Genomic DNA, 20,623 nt, shown 5'->3' on the forward strand with positions numbered 1-20,623 from the left:
ACTGGGAGTAATATCAAATGCTGCTTAAAGGTCATACAAGAAAATTATCCGTTGGATTTGAGACATGAAAACTATTTGAGACCTGGAGGGTTTTTGTAGATGCCAAGACTGGTAGGTCATCATGCTGAGTATTCAGCTCAAGTTTTACTTTTGGATCTGAGGTTCTCAGCTATCTTCAGACACAAATGCAGCTATACACAAATAAAGAAAAAAATTCTACTAGTCAAAGATTGCTTTTCCTTTCTACAAGAAAGACCAAAGTCAACAAGTGAGACACTCAAAACAAAACAAAAACAAGCTGTGTTATTGTGACAAAACCATTTCATTTGTTCCCATTTCAGAACCATGTATACTGAGGACAATACTTGTCACTTATTGATTCTGGTGTGACATCATTGAAACTTGATGTTCTATGCCTAGAGACCTTATATAATACCTTTTCCTATCTCATTTTTCTCAGCTGGATTTCTGCCCCTTGTGCTTTCTCTGATTTCTCTACTCCAAACAGAGCAGTGAACATTTCTGTTGAACTCATTATTGATGGCCACTGTAGTATACTTTCTGGAGGCATCTCAGAAGTTATAGCATTTGACTGTAAAAGTAGACAACCTTTTCAGAGACCCAAATATCCCTCACTTCCTTCACTTCCAAAGGGGAAGATTTCCATTTTGTTTGATTGGGGCCAGTAAAAAGAGGAACTTTTTTAAGCTCAAGTGTACATGGACATCATAACCAGTTAATATATCCAGTATCACTGCCTAGTATCAATAGTATCAGTACTTAAGTCCAAGTCTTAATATGACTTCATTCCAAACCTTTTTGGTGATTGTCCACTTTGGAGCCCTATATGTTCATATATATCCACTTCACTATCTGAGAATTTTGCTGATAAAACTTAATGGTTTCTTCCTCTTTCATTTTTCAAAAATATAATTGTATAAACCATCAGAACTAGTAATACAGTATTATCAGTACATAAATACAAAAAACCATGAGCAGAACAGGTGATGAAGCTGTCATATTCACATCAACTTCAGTGCTTCAAGAGGATGAGCATTACTAGTTACTTTTATTTTCCCAAGGCTCCTTATAACCCATTCCTCCAATAAATCCCCAATTTAGACCTAGATTAGACCTCTGAGTTAGATCAATATGGATTATTGTAATAACATAAACATTCTTCACATCTCTTCCATGATATCTGTGGAAGCAGAACACATTTTTTCCAAATGATTAATAAGGTTTATCCAGTTGGTGATACAGACATTGTTTCCTAATCCCCACATTTTAGAAAGGCCTCTAGAACAGGTCAGAAAGATCTCCTGAAGAAGGAAATGGCAACCCACTCCAGTATTCTTGCCTGGAAATTCCCATGAATGGAGGAGCCTGGTGAAATTCCCATGAATGGAGGAGCCTGGTGGGCTACAGTCCACAGGGTCCCAAAGAGTTGGACACAACTGAGCAACTTCACTAGAATAGGCACTTATTTTGGAACAGTTTCAATTTAGCTTTACCTAGTCTATCTAGGCAATGGCACCCCACTTCAGTACTCTTGCCTGGAAAATCCCATGGATGGAGGAGGCTGCAGTCCCTGGGGTCGCTGAGAGTTAGATACAACTCAGTGACTTCACTTTCACTTTTCACCTTCATGCATTGGAGAAGGAAATGGCAACCCACTCTAGTGTTTTTGCCTGGAGAATCCCAGGGACGACAGAGCCTGGTGGGCTGCCATCTATGGGGTCGCACAGTGTCGGACATGACTGAAGCGACTTAGCAGCAGTAGCAGCTGCAGTCCATCTAGGACTTCAATTTGCCATCTGTTATGCCTTTTATTTTCCACTTTGACAAAACTCATGTTATCTGTGAACACTAGTAGTTCTAGGTAACTCATATTACCTAACTGCTTATCTATTTAGTGTTGAAAAGTTCCTCTTTAAATGAATAAATCTTCAATGGGCAGAAAAATCCTTTATTATTATCCTCATCAGTGAATGCTATATGATAATTGGAAGCAGTAACACTGACTTAGCAAGTGTAACCCATGGAGAACCATAACATTCCAGCAAGTAGTCTGATGACTCTTGAAGGCAAGATAGAGGGTATTAGCTCAGTGATTATGTTAATACATGGAATTAAAAAAACTTTCATATTTCTTTTTACTGTTACTCTTGGACAGACATTTAGCAATAGCAGTTAGAATGGAAAAGCTACATTCTAACTATATGAATACCTAAGGCATTAATCTCTCCTCACATAGTCCTTCTAGAGCATTGTTGAAGTTGTCTTGTCAGTGAACATTCAATGTGCCAAATCACTAACACACACACCTCAGTCTCTCCACAAGGAGAGACTCTTTGGTTATGTCCTGAGTTGATTCTTCAGTATGTTTTCACACATCTCAGATCAAAGCCAGGAGATCTTGGGATTTCTTAAAATGTTACAGTATAATATCTAATAGGAGTCTCAGGGGAAAGAATGAAGAAACCCTGAGGAAGAAAACTGTCCAAACAATAGAGATAGGGGCTTCCCTGATGGCTCAGTGGTGAAGGATCTGCCTGCCAGAGTAGGAGACATGAGTTCGATCCCTGGCCCGGGAAGATCCTACATGCCGGAGAGCAAATAAGCACATGCTCCACAGCTACTGAGCTTGTACTTTAGAGCCCAGGAGCTGGGACTACTAATGCCCATGTGCCCTGCACTCTGTGCTCCGCAACAAGAGAAGCCGGCACACCAACAACTAGAGAGTAGCCCCTGCTTGCCGCAGCTAGAGAAAAGCCTGTGCAGCAATGCAACCCCACACAGCCAAAAAATTAATAAATAAATTCTTTAAAAAATAATACAAGACCATGGTGGATTCATGTCAATGTATGGCAAAACCAATACAGTATTGTAAAGTAAAATAAAGTAAAACTAAAAATTAAAAAAAAGAAAAAATATGTTAAAGTAAACCAAAATTATATTTTACATTAAAAAAATAATAATACAAGATAGTTTCTCAAAGATAAATGAGCTGGAATCTTGAGATTGAAATATGGGTAAGTACTTAACATACTTGAATAAAAAATGCACCTAAAACTATTGTTATGAAATTTCACTTTAACCAAGATGAAGAAAAATCTTAAAGGCTTCCAGAGAAATAAAACAGATGACTAAGGCTACAGAATCAGATCATGATCAGAGTTTTCATTGATTATACTGTATACCAGAAAAATGTAAGTTATGCCTTCAATTTTATTGTTTAAAGAAAATGATTTGCAACCTAGGGAAATGGCTAGAATCATCACTGATGATAGCTGTTTTTATTATTATATTTAAAAAATTTCATCTATATTGTATTCTTTAAAAGATGGAAGCATACTACTTTTACAAAACTAAAAAAAGCCATTTAAAATTGATCATATATCTACTTCACACACACACACAAATCTCTAAGTTCCCAGAACAGAAATTGTGCAGGTCACATTTTGCTGCAACAATACTATGAGATTATATGTTCAAAATAAAAGAATGAAAAATAAAAGAATGATATGTATATATAAAAAGATGAATTTATATTCCTACCTCACACCTAAACAAAAATAACTCAAAATAGAGTATAGATCTAAGTGTAAGAGCTACAACTGTAAAATCTTTAGAAGAAAATGTAGGAGAAAATCTTTGTCACTTTTGGTTTAGGCAGCATTTTCTTAGATGCAGCCCCCAAAGCACAGTCAACAAAAGAAAAGAAAAATTAAATTGGATCAATGCTAAACATTTTTGCTTTTCATAAAGACACAATTAAGGAAAAGAAAAAAAGTCAATGTGCTGGGAGAAAATATTTAAAAATCATATATTCTACACTCAATAACTATAAATATATAAAATACCCCTAGATAAATTATTAAGAAGTATTTAAGGTATACATGAAAAAAACTTTACTGAAGATTCAAGTAAATGAGAGAATAAAACATGTTCCTGATGATAAGAATTTAAATGATGTCTCCATAAACTAGTCGATAAATTTAGTATTTATTGTTGTTGTTCAGCTGCTAAGTCATGTGTGACTCTTTGTGACCCTGTGGAGTGCAGCACACCAGTCTTCCTTGTCCTTCACTATTTCCCAGAGTTTGCTCAAACTCATGTCCATTGAGTTGATGAAGCCCTCCAACCATCTCATCCTCTGGCCTTCTCCTCCTGCCCTCCATCTTTCCCAGCATCGGGGTCTTTGCCAATGAGTCACTTCTTTGCATCAGGTGTCCAAAGTATTGGAACTTCAGTTTCAGCATCAGTCCTTCCAATGTATATTCAGGGTTGATTTCCTTTAGAATTAATTGCTTTGATCTCCTTGCTGTCTAAGGAACTCTTAAGAGTCTTCTCCAGCACTGCAGTTCGAAAGCATCAATACTTTGGTGCTCAGCCTTCTTTATGGTCCAGCTCTCATATCCATACATGACTACTGGAAAAACCATAGCTTTGACTATATGGACCTTTGTTGGCAAACTGATGTTTCTGCTTTTTAATATGCTGTCTAGGTTTGTCATAGCTTTTCTTCCAAAGAGCAAGTGTCTTTTAATTTCATGGCTGCAGTCACTGTCCTGAATGGTTTTGGAGCACAAGAAAGGAAAGTCTGTCACTGTTTTCATTTTTTTCCCCGTCTATATGCTATGTGATGGAACTGGATGCCATGATCTTAGTTTTTTGAATGTTGAGTTTTAAGCCAACTTTTTCACTGTCCTCTTTCACTTTCATCAAGAGGCTCTTGAGTTCCTCTTCACTTTCTGCCATTAGGGTGGTATACAATTTAGTATAATTCTAATCAAATGCCAAAAGAAATTCTAGGAGAAATTTAACAAGTAGAATTCACAGTTTTTCTGAAAGCGGGGACTTCCCTGGTGGTCCAGAGGTTAAGACTCCACACTTCCACTGCAGAGGGCATGATCCTAGGTGTGGAAACTAAGATCTCAGACGCAGCACAGTGTGACCAAAACAAAAAAGTTAATCTGTAATGGCCTATACAGAAAAAAATATATTAAAAAGAGTGGATAAATGTGTATGTATAAGTAATTACTTTCCTGTACCCCTGAAACTAATGCAACATTGTAAATCAACTATACTCCAATAAAATAAATTAAAAAACAAAGTTGTTTTGAAAAGCGTAAATAAGTAAAATTAGTCAACACATTTTTGAAAAAGAGGAACCACTGGATAGATTCACTTAATTAGATATATAAAAGCTCTGTGCTATTAATATATAGCTGAGCCATCTGTAATAGATTAAAGGTGTGATAGCTTCTTTACTGCTGTGATTTGCTAAGATAATATTGACTATTTTTGCTGATTGTAAAGGATCCGCTTGCCAATGCAAGAGATGCGAGTTTGATCCCTGGGTTGGAAAGATCCCCTGGAGTAGGAAATGGCAACCCACTCTAGTATTTTTGCCTCCATGGACAGAGGAGCCTGGCAGGCTACAGTCCATGGGGTTGCAAAGAGTTGGACATGACTGAGAAAGCACGCAGTTTTGCTGGAGCCAAATGATGCTGCTGAAGCGGCCATCTGTCAAAGGCATTGATACTGCTGCTAGTGCCTGCTAGTAGAGTCCCATGACGGATGATACCCACAATCAAGAGAACTCGTAACTTATTTTACTTAGCATAATATCCTCTAAGTCTATTAATGTTGATGCAAATGGCAAGATTTCATTCTTTTCATGGCCGAGTAATATTCCATTGTATATATGTACCACATATTCTTCATCCATTTATTTGTTGATGGATAGGTATGTTGCTTCCATATCTTGGCTGCTGTAAATAATGCTGCAATGAACATAGGGGTCATACCTATTTTCAAATTAGTGTTTTTGTTTTCTTCAAATAAACACAAAGGAGTTGAGTTACTGGTTTGAAGTAATATAATTTGAAAGTCAACTATACTTCAATTTAAAAAGAGAGAGAAAGAAAACTGGCGTTGCACAAGAGATTCTCTCACTTTCTAGCAAAAGCCACAGGTGACTGCATTCACTCTCACCATTTTATCTACTCATTGTTTCTCTACCTTTTACAGCAGCCCCATCTTTCTAGGACTTGGCAGCTAGGACTGCTGTAGTGAGACTCTGCCCACTCTTCTACCATCCCATTGTCCTTGATCACCCTGAGGCACCTTGATAATATTTTCACACAAGAGGTATTCTTCACTTGCAGTCTTTTCCATAATGATAGTCCTGTCTCATCTGGAGTGGTCCATCTGGAGTGGGCCTGAATTCTAGCAAGAACTTAGCTTAGGCTCAAACCATGACCTTTACATGAAACAAGTTTAATTTTTGTCCCGTGAATCATTTGACCATCTCCTCTCTGTCTCAGTTCAGTTCAGTCACTCAGTCGTATCTGACTTTTTGCAACCCCATGAACTGCAGCACGCCAGGCCTCCCTGTCCATCACCAACGTCCAGAGTCCACCCAAACCCATGTCCATTGAGTTGGTGATGCCATCCAGACATCTTATCCTTTGTTGTCCCCTTCTCCTCCTGCCCTCAATCTTTCCCAGCATCAGGGTTTTTTCAAATGAGTCAGCTCTTCGCATCAGGTGGCCAAAGTATTGGAGTTTCAGCTTCAACATCAGTCCTACTGATGAACACCCAGGACTGATCTCATTTAGGATGGACTGGTTGGATCTCCTTGCAGTCCAAGGGACTCTCAAGAGTTGTCTCCAACACCGCAGTTCAGAAGCATCAATTCTTCAGCGCTCAGCTTTCTTCACAGTCCAACTCTCACATCCATACATGACCACTGGAAAAACCATAGCCTTGACTAGATGGACCTTTGTTGCCAAAGTAATATCTTTGCTTTTTAATATGCTGTCTAGGTTGGTCATAAACTTTCCTTCCAAGGAGTAAGTATCTTTTAATTTCATGGCTACAATCACCATCTGCAGTGATTTTAGAGCCCAGAAAAATAAAGTCAGCCACTGTTTCCACTGTTTCCCCATCTATTTCCCATGAAGTGATGGGACTGGATGCCATGATCTTAGTTTCCTGAATGTTGAACTTTAAGCCAACTTTTTCACTCTCCTTTTTCATTTTCATCAAGAGGCTCTTTAGTTCCTCTTCACTTTCTGCCATAAGGGTGGTGTCACAAGGGTGCGTATCTGAGGTTCTTGATATTTCTCCTGGCAATCTTCATTCATGTGCTTCTTTCAGCCCAGCATTTCTCATGATGTACTCTGCATAGAAGTTAAATAAGCAGGGTCACAATATACAGCTTTGACATACTCCTTTTCCTCTTTGGAACCAGTCTGTTGTTCCAAGTCCAGTTCTAACTGTTGCTTCCTGACCTGCATACAGATTTCTCAAGAGGCAGGTCAGGTGGTCTGGTATTCCCATCTCTTTCAGAATTTTCCACAGTTTATTGTGATCCACACAGTCAAAGGCTTTGGCATGGTCAATAAAGCAGAAATAGATGTTTTTCTGGAACTCTCTGTCTATATACATCTATTTCCAACATAAGTCTATGTCATTCTCTTAAATATAATTTGGTTTTTGGACCTAAGTGAAATATGGACCCTGCTTCTGAAAAACATTAAGAACTGAAATTACAGTGCAATTGTAACCTTCTTAGGACCATATTCTTACTTTACGAGTTTAGCAACTGTCTTACTAGATCATCAGTTTATCTCTGGAAACATAGCAGGAATCAGTAAAACAGCTGACTGAGCAACAACAGCTAAGAACAAAACAGAGTTTCAAATTCACACAGTAAGATTGCTCTATATTAATTTATTTTATTAAGATACCCCTTCACCAGAGAAATAAAAAGGGTTAGGGGTGACTTAGAGACAAAGAAAAGAAATCCAATGACATAAAAGTAAAATAAAGATTAAAATTAGGATAGAATTGATGATCTGTGAGGCACATTCACAGACATACATAGGAAACAGCATCTTTACAAGAGGAGGAGATGGGTTTCAAATTTAGATACAAATGTGTAGGTTGAGCCAGTGATGAAACTTAATTATCTATAGAAGCATCTTTTTGAATAAAGTTTTAAAGCACTATATTTATTTAAACATTTTAAAAAGTAATGCACACACATACAGCACAGCACAATAGGGTAAATAGCAACAAAATTTCCAAGTCTTCCTTCTATCTATCCAGAGATAGAAAACACTGATATGGAAGTGCTAATAACACTATTTTGGTTGAGAAGACCAGGAAATGGTTTTATTTTTTCTTGTAATTCTTCTGCTGTACTCTATCCTTCTCTACTCACTGATCCGATCCTCTCCTAGGTCATTGTCTCCCTTATTTACTTCTAAGTCTGATTTCATGAATTTTCTATCTCTTTTGGTTACTAAAATGAATTCACCATTATCTTTAATACTGAATCCTGTTTATTTAAAATCTTCAACCTTATTATTTATTCCTTGATCCCAAGGGCAGGCAAGATTCTTGTTTTTAGGGCCAACACATTATAACTTGGTAGTGATACCAGTGATTCTGGAACCAGATTCCATGTATTTGTATCCTGTTCCGCCACTTGGAAATTATGGGCCCACTGGCAGGTCACACCTCTTGCCTCAGTTTCCTCATTTTCTGAGCAGGGATAATAGAAGTACTTACTGTGTAGGGCTGCTGTGAGGATTAAATGAGCTTTTCATGTAAAGCACTCAGAGTGTAACTAAGATGTTATTAAAGCTATCTAAGTGTTAGCCATTTTTACTATTATTGGAGTGAATAATGGAGTTTCTCTCTCTCACAGCTCCCCTTGTCTCCTCTGTCTTTAATTTTATGTTTAAAATAGTATTTATTTTACTTTTGGCTGCCCTACGTCTTCATCGCTGTGTGAGCTTTCTCTAGTTAAAGTAGAGGCTATTCTCTAGTTGTGGCGTGCAGGCTTCCACTGTACTGACTTCACTTGTTGTGGAGAATAGGCTCTGGGGCGCGCGGGCTCAGTAGTTGCGGCTCCTGGGCTCTAGAGCACAGGCCCAATAGTTGCAGCACAAGGGCTTAGTTCTCCGCTGCATGTGGGATCTTCCCAGACCAGGGATCGAACCCGTGTCTCCTACATTGGCAGGCAGACTCTTTGCCACTAAGCCACCAGTGAAGCTTCTCTGAGGTTGCAGTGGTGAACTGGGAAGATATTTTTCTTTTTTGTCTGCCCACAGCATGACCTCTTGTCCTCTTTCTAGTGGTCATTCACTTCTGACCTAATTTGGTGGGAAGGATTTCCACAGTAATGAAGAAGAAGAATAGGCTATTGTAGCAGGCCAATCAGGAGGTGAAGGTGGATGGGAAAAACAGTGTGATGAGTCAAAACTTTCATCCTTTTGAATTAGTGTTGAAGGTCATTTTCCAGGGCACACAGGGTAAACAGGAATAGGACTCTGCCAAGAAAAAGCTAAAAGCAGTTTTCAACCAAACTGCCCTTTTCTCTTCCATCTACCCACACAATTGTATTTTAAGCATTATTTATAACAGGTGTGTAATGGAGACAATGAACAAATTTGTTTGTTCCCCCCCCCCAAGAGATTTCAGTTACATTAATATACTCATAGAATATCACTTACCACGTGGTGCCACTTGACGCTGGACTGTAGAATGTGGAGACTACTTACTATTCAAAAAGAAGAGAGAGACTCATTAAAAGAGAATGAACTCACACATGGACACCATGGCTGATTCACGTCAATGTATGGCAAAAACCACTACAATACTGTAAAATAATTAGCCTCCAACTAAAATAAACAAATTAACTTTAAAGAGAGAGAGAATGAACTCTTACCACCTGTTGGAACATATCCCCAAATCTAAAGCTTTGTATAACCTTAATGGCAAAGCCCAATTAAGACAGTACATGAAGACACACACATACAGGAAAATTTCAGACAAATTCATCACAAATTTTACTGAACCCTTAACTAAAGATTAGCCAAAAAGCCATATTAAAAGCATAATCAAGTGGTATTTATTTCAAACATACAAGAGTGATGATATTAAAGAGAACATAAAATATAATTCTCAACTTTATTAAAAAATTACATGATAATTTTTATTAAGGCAAAATTTCTGATAAAATTTTAAATCAATTCTTGATAACAATTCTTTAATAAAATAGGTGTGTGTCATTCTCTTAATGTGACATATAAACACAAAAGCCAGAGCCAGGTGTAATAGAGAGATAATTAGATGTATTCTCAATTAAAGAACAAGACAAAGATGACCATTATTACTACTATCATTTGCCATTTCTGGACATTCCATCCAGTATTATGGAAAAATAGAAATAAGTATATTAAAATTGGAAAGAAAAAGACTGTATTATCTTTTAATTCTTTATCTCATGGGAAAGTATACGAGTGCCTTTTAAATGTGTCTATATCAGAATGATTTAACTAGCATTGAAGTTATGGATGACTGAAGTGTTTGATAAAATACTCTAATAAAACTTTTAGAACGTGATATGTTTTGTTCGCTTGTTTAAGAGGGTAGCCCTTTGATCATTACTTTCATTTCTTCTAATTGTTCTATTAAAATTTTTTAGGTCTTCTGTACTTCTTTTTAAAAAATAATGTCTTTATTTTAGAATAATTTTAGATTTACAGAAAAGTTGCAAAGATAGCATAAGAGTTTTCATGTACCCCTCACCTTATTTCCCCTAATGTTATCATCTTACATAACCATGGCACATCTGTCCAAACTGAAAAGTGAATAAAAGTACAACTTTATTAACTAAACTGTAGACTTGATTTGTCTATTAAAGTCCTTTTTCTGTTCCAGGATTCAATTCAGGATCCCACATTGCATTTAATAGTCATTTCTCCTTCATTTCCTCTATTTTGTGATTATTTTATAATCTTTCCTTGTTCATGAATTTGACTATTTTGGAAGGGTACTTGGTCAGATGTTTTGGAATGCCCCTCAAGTTTGCATTTATCTGATATTTTATCAACATTTCATTGGAGATATAGTTTTTTGGGGGAAAATATCACAGAAGTGGAGTGTTATTCTTATCAGAAAGTATCAGATTTTGAGTTTATTCACTAGTTGTACTGTTTTTCCCTTATCAAATTCAGGGATGCAGCTTCATCTTTATGTATGCTTTCTTTCCTCCATCTTCCTTGGATTTACTGTGAGGTTCTTTTTCTAACTTCTTGTGGATTCTTGACTCAATTATTTCCATCCTTCCTAGTTTATAATTCTATGTATGTAAAGCTGTGGATTTTTCTCTACATGCTCTTTCAGCTATTTGTTATAGATTCTAATATGTAAGGCTATCAAGATTCTGTAACTTCTGTATTAATTTTCTCTTTAACCTAAGAGTTGTTTAAAATAGAGTATCTTATATGGCAAATGATAGGAATTTTTTGTTTCCTAAATTTATTACTGACATATTTTTTTTTTGCATTGTGATCAGAGAATATTTCTGCTGTTTCTACAGTTTGGAATTTATACAAAAATTTCTAGCTTAACATATGGTTATCTTTTATGAGTATTCCTTTTTGTGGGCACTAGGGGAAAAAAGATATATTCTTTGCATTCAGGGCTAGAGACTGATATACGAGTTTCTCTCTCTCGCCCACACACATATATACACACTTACCTTTGTCTTCAACATAGCCTAAATTCTTACTTGCTTTAATAATCCTTAAGGACATGCTGACAGAGGTGTCTTAAAGCTTCTGCTACTAACGCTGTAAAAGAGTATTTTGTATTAGTACATAAACCAGTATGTGTTCCTAGAGCTTTGTTTTGCTTTATGAATTTTGATACTACTATGTTATATGGTATTTCAGTTCAGTTCAGTTGCTCAGTTGTGTCTGACTCTTTGTGACCCCATGAACCGCAGCACGGCAGGCTTCCCTGTCCGTCACCAACTCCCAGAGTCCACCCAAACTCATGTCCATTGAGTCGATGATATGATGCAACCATCTCATGCTCTGTTGTCCCCTTCTCCTCCTGCCCTCAACCTTTCCCAGCATCAGGGGCTTTTCAAATGAGTCAGCTCTTCGCATCAGGTGGCCAAAGTATTAGAGTTTCAGCTTCAACATCAGTCCTACCGATGAACACCTAGGACTGATCTCCTTTAGGATGGACTGGTTGGATCTCCTTGCAATCCAAGGGACTCTCAACAGTCTTCTCCAACACCACAGTTCAGAAGCATCAATTCTTCGGTGCTCAGCTTTCTTTATAGTCCAACTCTCACATCCATACGTGACTACTGGAAAAACCATAGCCTTGAGTAGATGGACTTTTGTTGACAAAGTAATGTCTCTGCTTTTGAATATGCTGTCTAAGTTGGTCATAACTTTTCTTCCAAAGAGTAAGCATCTTTTAATTTCATGGCTGCAGTCACCATCTGCAGTGATTTTGGAGCCCAGAAAAATAAAGTCAGCCACTGTTTCCCCATCTATTTGCCATGAAGTGATGGGACCTGATGCCATGATCTTAGTTTTCTGAATGTTGAGCTTTAAGCCAACTTTTTCATTCTCCTCTTTCACTTTCATCAAGAGGTTCTTTAGTTCTTCACTTTCTGCCAGAAGGGTGCTGTCATAGGGGTGCATATCTGAGGTTATTGATATTTCTCCTGTCAAGTTAGATCATTTTAATTTTCAATTGCTGTGTAACAAGTTACCACAAATGTAATGATTAAAAAAAACACCCATTTATTATTTGACATTTTCTGCTGGTCAAGGTCAGGTGGTGCTTAGAGTCCCACATGGCTAGAATCAAGGTGTCAGTATGAACTTCCATCTCACTTGAGATTCAAGATCCTCTTCCAAGGTCATTAAGTTGTTGGCAGAGTTCAGTTCCTTGAGGCTGAAAGACTGAAGATCCTGCCCACTTGCTGGCTGTGTCTGAGGGCATTTTTGAGCTTCTAGAAACTATCTGAAGTTTCTTGCTCTGTGGCCCCTTCACACTACCAATACAACTTCTGTCTCCAACATCTAAGACCTAGACTTAAAGGGATCATGTGATTACATCAGGCCATTCATAATACTCCTTTGATTAACTCAAAGCCAACTGTCTAGTAAACTACTTACATCTATAAAATCCCTTTTGCTAAGTATTGTGTAACAATCATATCCCATTATATTCAGAGCTCCAGGCTTTATCCTTTCTTAACCTTTTAGCTCCAAGAGGTGAGATTTATACAAGGCAAGGATACCCAGAGACAGGAATATTGGAGGACATCTTAAAATTCTTCTTGCTGCATGCATTTTTATAATTTTTATCTTCATTGTGGTTTATAGATTTTCTCATTACATGATTCACTTTAAAAAATCACATTTAATGCTTTAAAGTTAATTCAAGTCTAAAAGTCAACTTGTCTGAATTAAGATCCTGACTCCTAATTTTTTGTTGTTGTTTACATTTTCTTTGTGTACTTTGCCCCATCTTTGAGTTATTTTGCTTTTTAAATGTTTCTAGTAGGTAGAATATCTCTGGGTTTCATGTAATTTAACCAGATTCCTTCTCTGTAATGCAAAAGTAGGAAGTCAAGAGATACCTGGAATAACAGGTAAATTTGGTCTTGGAGTACAGAATGAAGCAGGGGAAAGACTAATAGAGTTTTGCCAAGAGAATGCATTGGTCATAGCAAACACCCTCTTCCAACAACACAAGAGAAGACTCTACACATGGACATCACCAAAGAGTCAATATCGGATTGATTATATTCTTTGCAGCCAAAGATGGAGAAGCTCTATACAGCCAGCAAAAATAAGACCAGGAGCTGATGTGGCTCAGATCATGAACTCCTTATTGCCAAATTCAGACTTAAATTGAACAAAGTAGGGAAACCACTAGACCATTCAGGTGTGACCTAAATCAAATCCCTTATGACTATACAGTGGAAGTGACAAATAGATTCAAGAGATTAGATCTGATAGACAGAGTATCTGAAGAACTATGGACAGAGGTTTGTGACATTGTACAGGAGGCAATGATCAAGACAATCCTGAAGAAAAAGACATGCAAAAAGGCAAAATGTTTGTCTGAGGAGGCCTTACAAATAGCTGTGAAAAGAAAAGTGAAAGTCAAAGGAGAAAAGGAAAGATATACCATTTGAATGCAGAGTTCCAAAGAATAACACGGAGAGGTAAGAAAGCCTTCCTCAGTGATCAATGCAAAGAAATAGAGGAAAACAATAAAATGGGAAAGACTAGAGATCTCATTAAGAAAATTAGAGATACCAAGGGAACATTTCATGCAAAGATGGGCTCAATAAAAGACAGAAATGGTATGGACCTAACAGAAGCAGAAGATATTAAGAGGTGGCAAGAATACACAGAAGAACTATACAAAAAAGATCTTCATGACCAAGATAATCATGATGGTGTGATCACTCACCTAAAGCCAGACATCCTGGAATGTGAAGTCAAGTGGGCCTTAGGAAGCATCACTACAAAGCTAGTGGAGGTGATGGAATTCCAGTTGAGCTATTTCAAATCCTGAAAGATGATGCTGTCAAAGTGCTGCACTCAATATGCCAGCAAACTTGGAAAACTCAGCAGTGGCCACAGGACTGGAAAAGTCAGTTTTCATTCCAATCCCAAAGAAAGGCAATGCCAAAGAACGCTCAAGCTTCTGCACTCATTTCACATGCTAGCAAAATAATGCTCAAAATTCTCCAAGCCAGGCCTCAATACTGTGTGAACTGTGAACTTCCAGATGTCCAAGCTGGTTTTAGAAAAGGCAGAGGAACCAGATTTCATATTGCCAACATCTGTTAGATCGTTGAAAAAGTAAGAGAGTTGCAGAAAAACATCTACTTCTGCTTTATTGACTATGCCATAGACTTTTGACTGTTGGATCCCAACAAACTGTGGAAAACTCTTAAAGAGAAGGGAATACCAGGCCACCTCACCTGCCTCCTGAGAAGTATGTATGCAGCTCAGGAAGCAACAGTTAGAACTGGACGTGGAACAACAGACTACCTCCAGATCAGGAAAGGAGTATATCAAGGCTGTATATTGTCACCTTGCTTATTTATGCAAAGTATATCATGAGAAATGCTGGACTGGATGAAGTACAAGCTGGAATCAAGATTGCCGGGAGAAATATCAATAACCTCAGATATGCAGATGACACCACCCTCATCGTAGAAGGTGAAGAAGAACTAAGGAGCCTCTTGATGAAAGTGAAAGAGGAGAGTGAAAAAGTTGGGTTAAAGCTCAACATTCAGAAAATGAAGATCATGACATCTGGTCCCATCACTTCATGGCAAATAGATGGGGAAACAGTGGAAACAGTGACAGGCTTTATTTTGGTGGGGGTGAGGGAGTGGGCTCCAAAATCACTGCAGATGGTGACTGAAGCCATGAAATAAAAGATGGTTACTCCTTGGAAGGAAATTTATGACCAACCTAGACAGCATATTAAAAAGCAAAGACATTACTTTGCCAACAAAAGTCCATCTAGTCAAAGCTATGGTTTTTCCAGTAGTCATGTATAGATGTGAGAATTGGACTATAAAGAAAGCTAACTGCTGAAGAATTGATACTTTTGAACTGTGGCATTAGAGAAGACTCTTGAGAGTCCCTTGGACTGCAAGGAGATCCAGCCAGTCCATCCTAAAGGAGATTAGTCCTGAATACTCATTGGAAGGAATGATGTTGAAGCCGAAACCGCAATACTTTGGCCACCTGATGGGAAGAACTGACTAACTGGAAAAGACCCCGACGCTGGGAAAGACAGAAGGCAGTAGAAGGGGACGACAGAGGATGAGATGGTTGAATGGCATCACTGGCTCAATGGATAGGAGGCTTAGTAAACTCTGGGAGTTGGTGATGAACAGGGAAGTGTGGTGCACTGCAGTCCATGGGCTCGCAAAGAGTTGAACACCACTGAGCAACTGAACTGAACAGAGTAGATTTTGGTCTTAATTGTGTTAAAACTTTATGCTGTTTTTTTGTTGTTGTTGTTTTTGCTACTTTTAAGTTCTTTAATGCCTAGTATTTTTTCCCTTACTTTCTTTGTGTGTGTGTGTGATATGGTGTGTTTTGGGGTATTTCTTTAAATATGAAATGTTATATTCCTGTTGTGATTATCATTAAGATGACTATAATTTTTGTAATGTATTTATTTCTCAAAACCTTGTAGATTGAATCTGTCGATTCCAGCTGTGAACAAAGATGAAGTTTGTTTATTTCTATTTCCTCCCTTCCTTCATTCCCTATATGATTTTAGTTGATTAAATCACTTAGTGAAAAATTTATGCTTTTTGTATATATTACTTCATGACCTATTAATCCTCAAATTTAAATAATAAAGAAATCACAGTACTTACCTTTTCTTCTTCCTTATTTCCTAATTTTCATGGATGATTCGTTATATAATTTTCATGCTAACCTGGTTTAAATATTTACATTCAGTTCTGTAAAAACAATCCCCATTTTCTTTTAAATAGATTCAGTGCACACTGCTTCTCTAGCCTCTCTGTGAGCTGAAGTTTATTTTCTATTAGTCTCTTGAAGAAGGGAATCACATTCCTTGAGTTCTTCCATGTTAAAAACCATTTCACACAGTCACTCTGTTTGATTGTTTTTTTCAAACATTCCATATTTACTAAATGTGTATTACCAGTTTACTGTATCAAAGTCTTAGCTTTAGCAAAAGTTTTCCTTTTAAAATTGTCACAGGATTGAATACAAATGTGAAGAAATTTTAGAACAGATCTAGAATGTTTCCTGCGATACAAGTTTTTGCTACTCTGGGTTTTACATGTGCAAGGTTTATTTTAATAAATAAATTGTGACTGACATTTTAAAAATTGATCTTTAAACTCCTTAGTCTCAAGCATTTCACCACCTGATGAATTTTTCTGTTTCCTGACTCCTTGAAATCCAGCTTCACTGAGAAAAATAAATGTTTTATGGAAAGGAGCTCAATTTTAGAGCTTGAGGGCTTGAGGTGACTCTAAATTTTGATGGTGTAAACTGCCATAAGTTAGTATAAGTACTTGAGATGCTTGTGAAGCAAGAGAGATGTGGTCAAGATGGTGGGAAAGAAGATAGACATGGAGTCAGGAGATTAACAAAAATAAACTCTTCCAAATGGCAAATTTGTTAAGAACGTTAGAAAAGGGCTCATTGTGAGGTAAATTATAATATATTCATAATTTTTTCAAGAGAACAAAAACTAAGAAAAGTAATCAAGGTTAGAAAGAAGACAGGCTTTTGACTGAAGGACCAAAAGAAGAAAAAACACTTAACTTATATGTACCTTCTTTGCAATTGATAGCAGGCAGGTAGTGAAGAGAAACTCCAGTGTTTCACCTCTTGGACAAAGGAATCCTTTGAGATGTTGTTGCTCGTCATGACAACAATATATTTCAAAGATTCCATTTTGGAATGGACATGGTTCTTGCCTAGAAAGTACTGATATGCCCAAATGGCTGGTAATGCTCACTGTCACTCCCGGGGAGGGAAGCCTCTGGTTCCTATGTTATCAGCACTTGAAGGTAGCTCTGCAAACCAACAGCTTGACAGCCAGTGGACAAAGGATATGAATAGAAAATTCACAGAATAGGAAAAGTGAATGGTCAATACAGATTACAAGACGCTTCATCTTCCTCAAAGTCACAGAAATGCAAACCAGTAAAGTACCATTTCACAACAAATAAGTAAAAATCAAAACTAAAAACAAAATTTTAAAACTGATTATTTAAATATTGGCTAAGATCAGAGAAACTGGAACTTTCTTACACCACTGGAGGAAGTACAAATGACATAGCTACTTTGTAGAGCCATTTTCACATTTTAGAAAAAGTGGAAAACTACATGCCAAAATTTTCAGTTGTTGGTCCATAGACAGAACCATTTGTAGAATTTGCAGACTTGGAGGCATGGGGAAGGTTATTCACTGCAGCATTATTTTTATGATGAATTTAAGATACGTTTTACATTCCATAAAATTTACCATTTTAAAGTGTACAACTCAGTAGTTTTAATTATAATTAAAGATTTGTACAACCATCAGCACTACATATGCAGCTAAAGCTATGAGAGATATAAATCTAGTCTGAAGTTGTCTTTAGATGTCTTCTTCTGGTTTTGATATCAGGGCCTCATTCCATTAGTCAGACATGTTCAATCCTCTTCTACTTTTTAAAAAAGAGTTTATAAAATTGGTGTAAATTTGTCTTTAAACATTTGGTACAACTTACCATTAAAGTAATTTGGTTCTGACATTCTTTTATAAGAAGGTTTTTGACTATTAATTTAATCTCTTGTTATAGTTCTGTTCAATTTTTTCCTACTTTTTGAGTCAGTTTTGATAGTATGTATCTCTATAAATCTCTCCATTTCATATGTTATGTAATCTGCTGGAAATTATTCAGAGCATTCCCTTATGATCTTTTCAATTTTGGAAAGGTTTTTCATTTTTTAAAGCATAATTTTGCCAGATATAAAAATCTTAGTTGAAAATTTTTTTTCCTCCCAGCCCTTTCCACATATCACCCTACTACATTCTGCCATCTGTGTTTCTGATGACAAACCAGCTGTTAATCTTATGATAATATCTTATACAATAAGTGAACTGCTTTTCATTTGTTGCTTTTAAGATTTTCTCTTCTATTTTGGCTTTAGACATGCTGTTTCACATTATCTGAATTTCCGTGTGTGGAGGTTAATGGATTTTGGGGTCAAATTTGGGAAGCTTTTGGCCATTATTTCTACAAATATTCTCCATCTCCTTTCCTTCTGTTACTCATATTAGGCATATTTTAGTGTACTTGATGATATACCATGAGTCTCTGAAACTTTATTTTTCCTCATTCTTTCAAAGTTCTGTTTTTAAAACTGGATAACCCCAACTGACCTAGATGCAAGTTTGATGATTTTGTAGTCTGCTATTCAAATCTTCTGTTAAGCCCCTCTAAGTAAAATTTTCATTTTAGTTATAGTTTTTACTTCAAAATTTCTATTTGACTGTGTTGTATAATTTCTATTTCCTTTTTGATATGCCATATTTAGTAAGAGAAACATTGTTTTTATATATTTTTATTTTTTTATTTATTTTTTGTTGTTTTATTTTTTTAAATATAAATTTATTTATTTTAATTGGAGGTTAATTACTTTAAAATATTGTATTGGTTTTGCCATACATCAACATGAATCTGCCACAGGTATACGTGTGTTCCCCATCCTGAACCCCCCTCCCTCCTCCCTCCCCATATATATTTTTTAAAACACAGTTTCTTTTAGTTCTTTCACTATATTTTTTACAGTCTATTAAAAGTCTCTGTCTAGTGGGTACAACATCTGGTTTTCTTAGCAACCATCTCTATTGTTCTTCTTTTTCTCCCTGCATATGTACCATAGTTCCTTTTTTTCACATGTCATAATTTTCATTAAAATATGGATATTTAACATAACTTAATAGCAGCTCTAGTGATCATATTGCTCCCCCTCAGAGTTTGTTGTTATGCTTATTACTGTTATTGTTGGTGGTGTGTGTGTGTGTGTGTGTGTGTGTGTGTGAATGTAGTGACTTCCCTGGACTAATTCTGTAAAGTCCATATTCTTGGTCACATATGGCCACTTTCTTTGTTCAGTTAGCTAATGATTGTGCTCTGTTAGTTGCTCAATCGTGTCCAACTCTTTGTGACCCCATGGACTGTAGCCCACCAGGTTCCTCTGTCCATGTGATTTTCCAGGCAAGAACACTAGAGTGGGTAGCCTATCCCTTCTCCAGTAGATATTCCCGACCGAGGAATCAACCCAGGGTCTCCTTCACTGCAGGCATATTCTTTACCAGCTGAGCTACCAGCTAATGATTAGACAGAGATTTTCTTAAGGGTTTTGAACCAATAAGTCTTCCTTCCTTTGCCAAGGAGCTCTGTCTGTGGGCATGTGTTGTTGAATGCCTTCCACACTTCCAGCAGTTTACAACACTGCCTTAGCCTTTGCTCCCTAATTGCAGAGCCTTAAGGTTGCCCGGAGGTAAGAGATTAGAACCTTCTCAGGTTTTACCCTGGCATGTGCAGAGCCCTGAACATGATTCCCAGAAATGCGTCAGAGCTTTCAAAACCTCCTATGGGCACTTATTTTTCAATTTTTCTTTTCTTTGTCAGCCTCTTATTTGCTCCAGCTGGTATTGCCACCTCTGGGAGATACACTGTTAAACAGTTACCACTGATTGGTTTGGGCAGTTGCTCTGAGAATAAAGCTGTTTGCACTGAAAAATCTCCGAGTCAGGTAAAATAGTGACAGGCCCTATGAACAGTTACTTCTCAGGGAGATAACAAAAAAGTCAAATAGAAATCGTTCCCTAAACTATTTGGGAAATCTACAAACATATTCTGCCCTCTCTAGCAATGGCTAGGCTTCTGATTTTCACAGTTACCATGGAATTGGGGTTCTTGGTTTTCAGCTATTTTTTACAACAAACATTTCTTACGTGATTGCATTAATTAATCAAGTTATAAAAAATTGGATTTTGCTAGTGTTCTCATTGCTTTTATAGAATAATAAATTTTTAGAGGTTTTACTCCATCATTGGCCTTACCAGGTGACACTAGTGGTAAAGAACCTAGTTGCCAATGCAAGAGACATAGAGATGAGGATTGGATCCCTGGGTCTGGAATATCCTCTGGAAGAGGAAAGGGCAACCCACTACAGTATTCTTGCCTGGAGAATCCCTTGGACAG

At 37.0% G+C, this 20,623-nt stretch overlaps 1 protein-coding gene across 1 annotated transcript in view; it reads right to left on the minus strand.

The window, feature by feature from the left end:
* The window catches only part of MROH9 (maestro heat like repeat family member 9), a 97,773-nt gene extending 86,149 nt beyond the window's left edge, over positions 1–11,624 (minus strand). Inside the window, exons 1-2 of the mRNA XM_040262840.1 lie at positions 11,570–11,624; positions 9,537–9,583 (exon numbers count right to left, since the gene is read on the minus strand). Coding sequence (XP_040118774.1) covers positions 9,537–9,583; positions 11,570–11,624 — 102 coding nt within the window. The remainder of the gene's footprint in view (positions 1–9,536; positions 9,584–11,569) is intronic.
* Positions 11,625–20,623: the final 8,999 nt, after the last annotated feature.

The sequence above is a fragment of the Oryx dammah genome, unplaced genomic scaffold (assembly GCF_014754425.2).
Source record: "Oryx dammah isolate SB20612 unplaced genomic scaffold, SCBI_Odam_1.1 HiC_scaffold_21, whole genome shotgun sequence".
Lineage (NCBI taxonomy): Eukaryota > Metazoa > Chordata > Mammalia > Artiodactyla > Bovidae > Oryx > Oryx dammah.